The sequence below is a fragment of the Mastacembelus armatus genome, chromosome 6 (genome assembly GCF_900324485.2).
Source record: "Mastacembelus armatus chromosome 6, fMasArm1.2, whole genome shotgun sequence".
Taxonomy (NCBI): domain Eukaryota; kingdom Metazoa; phylum Chordata; class Actinopteri; order Synbranchiformes; family Mastacembelidae; genus Mastacembelus; species Mastacembelus armatus.
In genome coordinates this window covers 14,850,146-14,863,357 of record NC_046638.1, presented here as the reverse complement: position 1 = coordinate 14,863,357, position 13,212 = coordinate 14,850,146, and the positions used below count along the sequence as shown (strand labels likewise).

The window sequence follows — 13,212 nt, the reverse complement described above, 5'->3', positions numbered from 1 at the left end:
CTTATTCCTTAACCAGGGTCACAATTACAAAGACAAACAACCTCACACACTCACACTCACTCCTATGGGCAATTTAGAGTCACCAATCAACCTGACATACATGTTTTTGGACTGTGGGAGGAAACCAGAGTACCTGGAGAAAACCCACACAAGCACAGGGAGAACATGCAACAAGGCCGGGTTGTGAGGCAACAGTGCTAACCACTCATCCACCATGCTGCCACAGCTTTGAGCATCACAAATGAAATTCCTCTGACTCCAATTTTATGGCAGTGGTTACAGATATCTCATGGTCAAATGTCTTAAACCTTGATGAAACAAAACCAGAAATAATAATAATAATAATAATAATAATAATAAATAATACATTTTATTTCACGAAATCTGCCTGTCCCTGTAAGGTGGTGCATGTGATTGTACCTAGAGCCTTTTACAGACAACCTTGTAGCTACGTTGCAAACCATATCATTTCCCAGCACCCACCACCTTGCATCTCTTCATCAGGGTCAAGGTCTTCTTCTCTCCCCTTTAGCATTCAGCCACAGCTGTCTCAAGGGTGATCAATCCTCAGTGTATGCTGGGGAGACGACGCATTCTACTACTTATTATGGTCACACACACACACACACACACACACACACACACACACACACACACACACACACACACACACACACACGTGCACAAAACATTAGGCAATCACAGAGGTATGGATGTTCTAAATGTAGCAGGAGCTGGGAATGACTATGTCATGACAGAAAGGCTCTGTTGACACCAAGCCCCTTGATCTTTGGTGAAACTGATATAAAGGTTACAAAAATGAAAACTGAACCTTCATACTGTAAACTGTTGTAAAGATATTTATCTTGTGATGAAGATCACTGGGAAAGTGGAATGACTATTTTCTTAAAGCAAATTTCAAATCTTCTTTAAAGCAATGTGAGCCACAGTGATCATCTCTGATATGCGCATCATTGTCCTTGTAGTCTGCCTAGACCTATCTTCTTCTTTTGTCATGAGAAAATAAAGAACATGAGCATGTGACCAGAGTATGACATTATGCCAAATAGCTGAAGGGTTTATAGGTAACTGTTTTCACTGGGTGAAGAGAAATTTAGATATATCTGCTAAGTTTTACTTCTTTAAGTAATTTGCAGCTGTGTATGAATCATCAGTGTTTTACCATGGCATAAAAAGATCTATAGGTGTAATAACTAACCTCTGAAGTCAGCCATTGCACCTGTTAATACATAAAAACAAATGGCTGAAGCGGTCAGCATGTAAAGTTGTTAACATACCAGCTTTACAAGATTTACGGTGATCGGTGAGGCCCTTCAGAGAGACTGACCTCAGCTTGCTTTCCCGTGATACTATTATGGACTACAGTGGCCACGGCCTGTTTGCATAACACCCACTGAACCCATCAACCTTTGACATTAGCTCTGGATCCTAAACCTCATCTTCCTCCTTACATCATGCTGCCTCAATGTGTAGCATGTTACCTATTGCATGCAAAAGCAAAAATGTGCAACAAGGCAAGAGGCTTCAAGTCATAGTTTGTAGCATCATCCAACAGTCAAATGGTAGCAGATATAAGCTCATTCATTTTATACCAGGAGCTACAGTACTAAGTGGAGCTGTAGAGAAAGCAACTGTTGGGCATCACTATTGAAAGTCAGTCACACCAGTAAATCAAGATGGTTCCCAAGACTTAAGAATAGTTACAGGGGACTAAATAAGGAGAAGGGGACTATTTCAGGCTAGGCTTCGACTTCAGTAGAGGGTGACGGCATGTTCTGAGATGGGTGACAGACAAGATAAATAACAAGGAACAGATGCTGCTCAACTCAAATCACTCAAAAGTGAGAGCACAGATTACTAGGCTGTGATTACAAATTATATGATGTATGTTTTATAAAAAAAAATATGATTGGGTGGTTTATTGTGGATTTAACAAAGAAGATATGAAAAAATAAAAATTTAAAGCTGCAATTAGTCATATTTATGAACAATTGGTCACAGCATACACCCATTTTCTCCTTACTGTCAATCATTTTATCCATTGTTAATATAAAAATAATGAATAGTGCAGCTTTAAGTAGAGTGAAAAAAAAAACTTTTGGTACATAATCAGGGAGAGATGGAAAGAGTAGAGAAAATAGTGTTAGATGTGGTGTTGAGTAACTCATCAGTCTGTTAATAATATGCTGTTCTAAATAAATACTAAAAATTCAATTTCTCACCAATCACAGTTCAAACAAATGAAAAACTCATGATATATTTAAAAATGCTTACATTTGACAATGAGTGGTAATGCCTTACAGCTCATTGTGGAGGAAGAAGGACACATTCATGATTGAGCATATACCCATTACAGGCAGTTCATTACACCCGCCTGACCTACTTTTCCCAGAACTGACTTGTCCTGCTTCCTAGGGCAATGCACCATCATTTTACTGCCACCAGACACCACCACATCAGACCATTACTACAGCCCAACTTCCTTCACTTAGCTTGACTGATTGTTTTGATTGAACACATGCACATTTCAAATGATTAAAATTATTAGTATTTTTTTTATCAGATCATTAAATGCAAAAAGACAAATGTTCATATGGTAATTTGAAACTGTCTGACTGCTTGAGGGTTAATACAACCCATCAACTCTCTGTCTTAGCTTCTCATTGCTTACAATAACTGTGATCAAGGTGTGTGGACCATTTTCTCCACAAATATTGTTCAAGTTGCTGTATTCAGCTGTCTGAATGGAGATGATCAGCTCACAAAACTGATCAACAAAACTCATGAGGAAGATTAAAAGGAAAGAAATCAGTCATTCTGCCCAAAGAAACCCTAAACAACTACTAGATAGATTGCCATAAAAATGTATACCTCATTTGTCTTCTATGGTCCTCAGAGGAAGAATAATGTGTCTGCTTATTTGCAGAAAATCTAAACTTCATCTCAGCTGCATCCTCCATGAAGGATCCACACATGACAGAAAGGGGAAATTATCTCTAGGAAATATTACACCCACTTTAAACCCAAATTAAGATACAATTTGAAAAGGGCAAGTCCATTTATGTTTGTGTCTGGGATTTTCTGTTGTGAATTTGGCTTAGTCACGAGCCTTCAAAGGTGAAATATTCTTTCAAGGAATGTTTTCTACATCATCATATGCACATACAAACACAGAATCTAACAGCATTAGAGACAGAGGCATACCGTTTTGAAGAGTTGACTTGTCATTCGTAATGTAAAGGGGAGGAATACTGAGTGAAACAATTTGACACATAAACAGCTGAAGAGACCTGTAAGAGCTCTTTTCCTTTCTTCTGAGCCTTAATGGTTTTGCTGCCTACAGTGTGTGATTGCCATAGCAGCAGAAAGCTCCCCAAAGACCAAAATAAAATACCCCCACCAGGAATAATCTGGAGCACAGAGAACACCTCTTTTTTTCTAACCATTCTTTAATCACTTTTGAATTTAATATAATGAATCATGCAGCATTTGGAAGAAAGCAGATGTTAATAAATTTAAGAAAATGATTCCATCGTTATGTCTATGCCATGTGCCTCAGTGGAGGACAATCACATCAATCCTACTCCCTTCCATGTTGATTATCATGTTGCCTGAGCTGTAGCCTCTGTATACTATGGTTCCTCTGAAAAAGAAATTAATGAATCATATGAGATTAGCTCTATGGTACAGTTTACGCATCTGTACTTTAAAGCAGGCGTCACGATGACATGACGCTCCACAAGCGTAGAAGAATTGTATCTATCCTGGAGAAACAGTCTATTAACATATAAAAAGCTCTCCATAAAGCCAGAACTGCATACTATTCATCAGTAATAGAGGGAAATAAGAACAATCCCAGGTTTCTTTTCAGCACTGTAGCCAGGCTAGCAAAAAGTTACTGCTCTGTTGAGCCCAGTGTTCCCTTAGCTCTCAGCAGTGATGACTTTATGAGCTTCTTTACAAATAAAATCATACTGATCACAGATAAAGTTCATCAGATTCTTTGTGTAACTGCCACAGATGAATTTTCTACTACAGTAGCTCTTAAATCATCTATAAGACCTCATTTATGTTTAGTTTGTTTCCTTCCCATAGATTTCTCTGAACTAATGTCAACAGTTTCATCTAAATCATCAACATGTCTCTTAGACCCCATCCCGACTAGACTGCTCAAAGACGTCCTCCCATCATCTTTATTAGACTTGGTAAATTTATCTCTAGAAACAGGCTATGCACCACAGGCCTTTAAGACTGCAGTAATCAAACTGTTACTCAAAAAGCCCAATCTTGATCCAGGAGTCTTGGCTAATTATAGACAAATATCCAACCTACCCTTTATTTCTAAAATCCTTGAAAAAGCTGTTGTTAAGCAGCGATGGCACCACTTACACTGTAATGAACTAGTTGAAGATTTTCAGTCAGGATTTAGAGCACATTATACTACAGAAACAGTACTGTCAAGAGTCACCAATGATCTTCTCTTGGCCTCAGATAATAGACTCGTCTCTGTACTTGTCCTCTTAGATATTAGTGCTGCATTTGACACTATTGACGACAGCATCTTATTACAGCGACTGGAGCGTGTGACTGGGATTATGGAACAGTGCTAAATTGGTTTAAATCATCTTTTTCAATATTGCCAAAATTAGGAACATCCTGTCTCAAAATGATGCAGTAGTCCATGCATTTGTTATTTCTAGGCTAGATTACTGTAACTCATCACTATCTGGATGTCCAAGTATCTCCATACAAATCCTCCAGTTATTTGAAAATACTAACTCTGTGCCTTTGTGCTCTCTCTCTCTCTTTCTCTCTCTCTCTGTACCTTCTGCAGGTGTCCCTGGTCCTGGAGCTGTATATTGCTGATGTGCAGTTACTGGCCCCAACAACCTGCAGTGTCTATTTGTTGTTTATTGTTGTTGCTCTTTTCTCTCTCCTCTATCCACTCACCCCAACCGGTCGAGGCGGATGGCCGCCCAAACTGGAGGTTTCTTCTGTTAAGGGGAGTTTTTTCTAAGCACTGTTCATAAAGGATTTATTTTGTTGGGTTCTTTGTAAAGCGGCTTGAGATAATTTTGTTGTGCTTTAGTGCTATACAAATAAATTGAATTGAATTGAATAAGTTGAGGTTTTATAGGGATCATATTATTCCTCCAACATGATAATGGGTTGGGTGGATAAGGTAATTTCTATGTGTTTAAAATGAGCATATCCGGGATCAGCATGATCTGCAGGTACTTTGAAATACTATTATGTACTAGAGGCATTGCACACCCATTGCACATTATTATTTGCAGTGTCTATAGCAGTGTGCAGTCAGTTGCAGGTTTGTCAGTGAGTTGAAAGGCTGGAAATCTCACCTTGTGGCCAAATTCTGAGTCATGGATGTTAATCACCCTTCAACATCCACAGATGTATGATGGACATTTAGTGCTGCCGGAAAGCAGTCTTACTCATAAGCTGCCTTAACTCCCAGTCTGACCAAAAATAGAAGACAATTTTGAGACAGGGCAGGACAAAGTGTAGTTTTGCAGGATGGGGAAAGTTTCAAATAAATGAAATATATAAACATATATATATATGTATATTTGTATGTGTGTGTGTGTGTACCGCAAGTTTCAGATATATACATGAAACTTGCCATATCCTGCAGAACTACAGATCTATCTATCTATCTATCTATATATATATATATATATATATATATATATAAGGGGGGATAAGGGGGCTAATACTTTTTCACACCACTGTATATACACTTTTGGTTTATTGTGGTTATTGGCCTTTAAGTCTGAATGTGTTCAATGCTCAAGTTGTCCAACCTTAAAAATAATTAAATTTACCCATTTTCCACCATACTAAAAATTCAGTCTTAACTGACCAGATACTTTATTGTCTGCTTGGTGTGGCACGTATAGCTGCCTGCTGCAGCTGAAAACAGGATGATAAGGGCAGCGAAGGGTAACCAAGCACTTGAAATGAAACACATGAAAACAAAGCAAGCCACAGTCACTATCTATCACCTTTGAGGAAGTGTTTTCTGTAGTCCAGCTGTGACGTCAACTAAACCTGACGTCTGCCTACTTAATTTCAAGCTTTGAAAGTTGAAGGCTACTAAGACATAGGGGGTTGTGTCTGTTTCCCACATTAAGCCATATGACAAGATTTCTGGATAAATGAAGCACCAAAGTGGAGGGAAACAGAGAAGAATGGTGTAAATCTGCAAGTCACATCATGTAATTCAACATCTGAATTGTATGCGTGTGTGTGGGTTGACGCTGACTTAATGTGTCTAGCACATCCTGTTTTCAGCCTGAGTCATTGTGAATACTATGTGAAGTCTCTATGTAGACTAATTGTTAGCATTATATCTGACATCAATGTTAAGTAAAAGCAAAAAAAAAAAAAGAGTAAAATTGGATTTGAATCGCCTTAAACGAGAACTTAAGCACTGAAAGGAACAAATCGGAATGAATCACCCGCTAAACACAGTTCCATTGTGTTTTTAATATATACATGTGCTAATATTGCTGATGTATTAGTAATATTAATTAACTTTATTTATATGGCACCTTTCTTACATAGAACAAAGTGCTTTCCAAATTAACAAGTAAATGAAATGTCAAAACAGACTAGTTAAGAACAAGTTAAAACAAAAGAATAAAACGCTGTAAAAAGCAACGTTACAATAGGAAGCAAAGGCAAACTGTCATGAGTAAAGCACATAAAGACAATGAAATAACATCATCAAAGGCAGTAGAAATATGTATTCATGGGCAAGCAGCATCTTAATAACAAATGTTTAATTTAGAAGACTGCATGTAATTATTATTTTAATTGGACTATCCATCTAATCAATTTAGCAATTAACTGATAAGTAGTGTGTAAATGTGTTGGTAAAACATGAGGAAATAGAAATCCTTCTTTTTTTAGTTTTTTAGTTGTTAGTGGGAGACAGAAAGAGAATGAGTCATGGTGGTGCTTTTGTTATGGAGGTGGTGTAGAAGGGGGTTAATGAACGAAACTGTCTGCATAGTGAGTTACACAACTGACTGAGTGAAAGAGAAATTACATAGGCAGATGGACTACTGATCAGTGGTTTTATTTGTTTGTATTTAGAATTTGAAAATTTACTTGGCACTGTCTGGTATTTGACAAGATAGTTCAGGGACTATGCATTATTCCTCAACGTAAATCGATTTTAAATCCATTAATGTTATTACAGTATATCCACACTCCTGTTCACAACATTTTGCATTTTGACAAATTTCTTTTAAAGTGTATATTCTGACATCTAGTGGTAAACTTGCAAACTGTTTGAAATAGCTTACAGGTGGGTACATTCTATATATCTTTACAGCGGAGTATACAGTAGCATACTATAATTTCCATGAACTAAATATTCCATCCAGCACTAATGGCATAACCTCTAGATGCTTCTTCTTGTAATTATTTGTATTTATTTGTAGTGTGGGAAATTATGGGTCGTTTGTTCCCTGGGTTTGGCCTTGAGGTAGAGCTTATGTTTGTCCTGTCAGGGCAGGTTACACTGAAGACTCAAACTTGCCTGAGTCTTTGAAACATGAACTATTCATTTTTGAACCACCCAACCAAATACTGTCCAAAGCCACCACACTTCATAAAGGAAACGGCCTTTAGCTTCGTACAGACACTATTTAACACTACAAGCTGGAAGGTTCCGTACTGCCTTCGCATGCTGTCAAAACCACTGTAATTAGAAACAAAACAGTAAACATTTCTTAAGATGTTAGTGCCCTAGCTTTCTAGCTAATTGTCATTTTATAATTCTTTATTCGACTTTGCTCAGCTGGTCTGTTCTGTATCATGTCGTTAAAATCATCTCTCAGTTGTACTTTCATATGCATCATGTAAACGTGTTTTAAAGTGTTCTTTGTAGTTCTCAGAAACTGGGTCTTACCGGAAGCACCTGAATGCAACCCTAACTCTCGGCGGCAGACACGAGCTTTTCGCCGGCTGGAGTATACTTTACTCTGAGGTAATTTTTAAGTTAGCTTACTGCAGAGGGGTTTTCATAGTTATTGTTTGATTTTAAAGTCAGTATACATGAGTGAAAATAAAATTTTTGTGTAAAGTCAAATGTAGATAGTTTTTGAACCGCGAAAACATGTCAAAGGTGCAGCGTTATGCTAACGTCAAAGCTGTCACGTTTTCAGTCAGATTTTCCTAAAGCCATGATGTCTTCCGTTACTGCTCTACTTCCACTAATTTATCTTAGGATATTAACGTTAATTATAAAACTTTAAAAACTCTGGAAACAAAAGTTATACAAAAAAAACAAACTGAATTGCAACTCTTTCTTTATTTCCCACAGCGAGGTTATCACTTTACCCTTATTCAGTTACATTGTTGCAGATCCTATGTGTACCCAGACCACCTGAACTCAAATGTTGTTTCCCCAGTTAACACAAAGATATTTAACACTCGAGATGTAATAAAAAACGTAATAATGACCAAGTAGCCTAAATGTATCACATTTTAAGAAAACTTTAAAGTAGTACCTTCAAAATACGTCATTGTTATGTTTCCTGTCAACTTTGTTCAATATTGTTGTATAATTAGAACCCACTAAACCAATTGGTTTTTTTTTTTTTTTGGTTTTTTTTTTGATAGGCAGTCATAAAATACTATTTAAAAGCAAGAGGTATTATGCAAATGATTATGTCCATTGGGGAATACAATACACTGACCTGTCCTGCTACTGATCTACAGTATGGTCCTCATTGACTTAGTTTTTTATAAAGGCAGTGCACGTTTGTCATGTCTGCTGCTAAGTCCCTGGGCAAGATGTCAAACCTTAAAAATGCCAAGAAAATTCTTGTGCTTAAAATCTTATTAGGGAGCAGGGCACCAACATGCATCTCAATCTCTGAATAGCTTGATGAGAATGAAAAATTATGTGAATCATAATAATGTTACATGTTACTGTTACAAGATTAACTCAAGCATTGGTTGACAGAAAATGAATTTATTTTCAAGCAAAATATGATAGCCATTACAGGTTCTAGTGTTTCAAATCTAAAATAGGAAGGTTTGCTGCTTTTTTTCTGCAGTTTTACATCATCTCTAGGTTTGGCCAGACATTAATTGATAACAAAAGTATATATATATATGAGTGACAGCCATACACCTAGATGAAACTAATACAATCTACTACAGCCCTGCAGTACCTTCCTGAAAATAGGGGTTTTGAGTTTTTGTTGGAACCTTTTTAGAGTGGGGTTAATTGAATTTGATGGCAATTTTAGATCCTGGTGCCAATGGATTTTACTATCTGAAGTGTTTCCAGAGAGCTGTGTTAACAGTTAACAGTTAAGTAGTAACAGGAATTACATTAAAAGATAACAATTGATCATTATGTTGTTTCTTTTTTATTAAGGTGTTGTCATAATTTTCTTTCTATTGAACAGACTCATGAGTGACTGTGAGGGGACAGACTTTGTTCAGGAGTCTTGGACTTCACCTAGAAAAAGAAAAAGGAAAAAGCACAAAAAAAACATAAAACACAAAAATGAGATCAGGGTGAAAACAGATGACTGCATCCAGAAGAAGAAGTCCAAATTCAAAGAAGCAATGAAAGCAAGGAAAGAAAAGAAGAAAAACAAATTGTCAGTAGGGTCAGATGACAGTTTTATATTCACACAGGGTTACTCAGGCGTAGCTGACCCTATGTATGTCACAAAACCAAAAGCAAAAGCATCACATCAATGCAGCACTGAAAAACTAAAGCCTGATCACATGACTGAAGAAAAAATCAAAAGAAAACAGAAAGCGGCGTTTGATTTATCACCAGGCCACATCCGTGTCAAACGTCCTAAATTTGCATCTTCATCAACCAAACAGAAAGATGCTGTGATAAATATTGATAGTTGTTCACAGGTCAAAGTGATTGGGCACAGCCATTGTCAACCACAGGATAATGACTCTCAATGCACCAGCGATGATATGAACAGCCAGGATGTTTTTATCACACAAAAGACATTCAAGACATTGCCTTTTGAACATTCCAGTGGTGAAGCCAGTGACAAGTCAGTTATTCCTACTCTCCAACCCCTCATGCAGCGAGAAAGGGGACAGTACTCATCTATGGCTAAGAAGAAACATCTGGAAGAATTAAACACACATCTGCAGGAGTCACATTTTCATCAGCATCCCAAAATGACAAAAGAATGTCTGCACAGTCCAAAGGAAGTACAGACAGTCCTCACAACAGAAAAAGGATCACAGCAGAATCTCAGTAAGGAAACATGGTTTTGTCAGAGACAGATGGACTTGAACAAAAACCTCACTGAGGAGAAAAAAACCTCTGGCCCTGTACATGTAAAGCCCACTGTAGTGAATCTTTACCTGGATGACCCAGTTGTGGTAAACTGCTCAAAGAATGTTACAAAACCTGAGAAACATGACAATACTGCAAGCAAACAGTCTGCTTCACATCCCATTGTGTCCACAGCAAGCATTTTCACACAGACCGAAAACTTCTTCACAACCGAACTCTCCTCCTATCTCAGCTTCTGTCAAAAAAGTAGAGTGACTGAATGTTATGCGAACCTAAAACCTTTGGACTTGAGTCTTCCACAGAGGGCCAGAAAAAACTTTGGGACATGTTTGTCAGGGATTGAGGTCAAAGTTAAAGAAAAAATGCACAGTGAGTTTAAACGATCATATTTACCAGGAGAGATAAAAGGCAGTGGCCACAAAGATCCCAGCCTGCATCCATCAGATGTAGAGGTCAAGAAGGAACCTTCTGATTGGCAGCTGTCTGTCAGCGCACAGCGTAGAGGTGGAACAACTCTTAGCCCCCAGTCAGAGTCTGAGCCTAAGTCTGCAGACACAACAACCTCCAGCGAGGACAACGAGCCCCAGTCTCGCACTGGCAAGCTAGATCTGACCCAGGTGACTAGCAATGCAAATGCAAAATGTCTTTATAGATGACACAAAATTACCATACAGAAACTCTTAAAAACACACCAGTGAACCACAGTCACATTGGCTGACATGTACCTTTATTACAACAAACACAGACACAGTCTTTTTGGTTTGATTTGAGTCACATATACCTTCCTGCTGTTGTACAGTAAATACTAGATAATGCGCATGTCACAGAAAGTAGGTCATAACAAATGAAACAAAAACATATGTTCCTCTGGCAAAAACTGAAGCTTCCCTTTTAAAATTTACATCAGAACCTTAAGTGATTCTTAAATCTACTCTAGTTAACAGTGTAAATACAAAGCTTGTGTAAATCGAAATAAGTAAAACTAGTAGCATCTAATAAACAATGTTTTGCATCTTTAACACAAATAGGAGTATTAAGACATTTAAAGAGACAGAAGATTGATCCAGTATCAGATAAACTTGCAACTCCACTGCATCTGGTCCACAGTTCTGCATTATTTAGCCCTCTTTGAAAAACCTTTGCTAAACACTACAGTGCCCAGCCGTTTTAGGAAATTCTAAGCCTATATACTGTATGTAACCCAAGCTGGGATACAGACTAAATCAGATTGGTCTGTTCCCTTAGTATTTAAACTGTTGTACCTGATAAAGAGAAAAATATTTTTTATGTAAACTGTTCTGTAACAAAATTACTATTTGTTTGACTTCAGGTCCGAGCAGTTCAAATGAGGCTGAACGAGTCGTTCTTTTTCAAAACAAAAGGAGAGAGACAGTCACCCAGACCTGAGTCTCCACTGATGAAACTTGCTCAGGGCAGAGAGACCAAAAGCATCAAAGCCCACCGAGCTCCTAAGGAAGGATGCAAATAAAGGTTTCTGGACACTCAAGATTAAAATCAACACCTGGTGGTTGCCAGTCTGTTAACTAGTTGTTGATACCATTCAAGGAATGGAGCAGAAGCAGGATGTTTCAGCAGGTGAAGAGCAGGTTAGCAGGTGAATACAATTCAATTCTGCAGTGTGCTATAAGCCTCTTTGTGATATACAGCAGATATTACATCCCAAACCCTCATGTATAGATGTCATCCTACTGTATTTGTTAATTGTTTGAATTTTCAAGTTGGTGTTTATGTAATGTTGATATAAGGTTAAAAGTACACACAGGTTTGTGTGCACGCTCCTTCAGGTATTGGTTTGAGTAGCTTTTTTGATAGTATAAGAAAGATGGATTACATCAAACTGTAGTTCACATCCTTGGTTTTTTATTTATGGTACAGGAACAGCAATTTAATTACCATGCAGTCGTTAACATAACCTGTGTTTCAGTTTTAACAGGTATCCAGTGATGTTTCAGTAATAAGCTGTAATCATTTCATCTCCACAGCAGAGTATACAGTAAATGTAGCACTGTAAACTACATTGAAGAACACCAGATGACATCCCACTGTACCTTACAAATTTTCAGGATGTGTCACTACTTTGACTAAACAAGTCAACAGGGGTTATTGTCTCTGTAACCAGCTCACCACCACAAAAAAACTTCATTTATATTACAGCCATTTGTTATGCACAGGAACCCCAACCAATAAGAAAACTACTAATGTTAACTGAAGCAAATATCTGCTTATGTTGCTCTCAACATTCACATGAGGTGGTTAGATTTGTTTTGTTATTCTTTTTCCACTGGTCTACTCTGTCTAGTTTGACTCAGTGCCCTGCAATGTATGTTTCTGTGGTACCACTCAACAGTATTACAGTGTTTATGGAGAGAAACAACAGTTCTTGCTAATAAATTCCATTGAAGCTGTAGTTATCTTTTTATTAACAACAAAACGGGGTAAGGTAGGAACATCATCAATGCATGTTTAAATGGCATTGAGGTGTTTTCAGGTGCAATTTTGATTTAACAACAGAACCAGAATGGCCTAATTGTGTCTAAAGAGCTTGATCCCCATCCAACTCCAGAGGTGGAAGAAGACATAGACAGGGATGGTGACTGGCAGCAGCAAGCTGTAGAAACACAGACTGTTGCTGCTAGTGCAGCCTTGAGGGAAGTTGTCATCCACAGCAGCAGAGTAAAACAAACCACAGAGTGACACTATTGGAACCAGTCCCACCATCACAGACAGAGAGAACATACTTGCAGACGGGTTCTGACGCAGGCTAATGCTGGAATAAGTAAATATCAGTAATATGACATATATTAGATGTAGATCTTATAGTTCTCACAGTGGCACATCTGTTTTCTTTGGGC

The 13,212-nt window shown here is 37.8% G+C and overlaps 1 protein-coding gene across 1 annotated transcript; it reads right to left on the bottom strand.

Annotated features, from left to right (window-relative positions):
• Nucleotides 1-11,049: 11,049 nt before the first annotated feature.
• Nucleotides 11,050-13,128, bottom strand: LOC113133534 (phosphatidylinositol N-acetylglucosaminyltransferase subunit Y-like). Its single transcript, XM_026312397.1, has one exon. It carries the CDS (start codon nucleotides 13,094-13,096, stop codon nucleotides 12,884-12,886), a length of 213 nt encoding a protein of 70 aa, XP_026168182.1. The 5' UTR covers nucleotides 13,097-13,128; the 3' UTR covers nucleotides 11,050-12,883.
• Nucleotides 13,129-13,212: the final 84 nt, after the last annotated feature.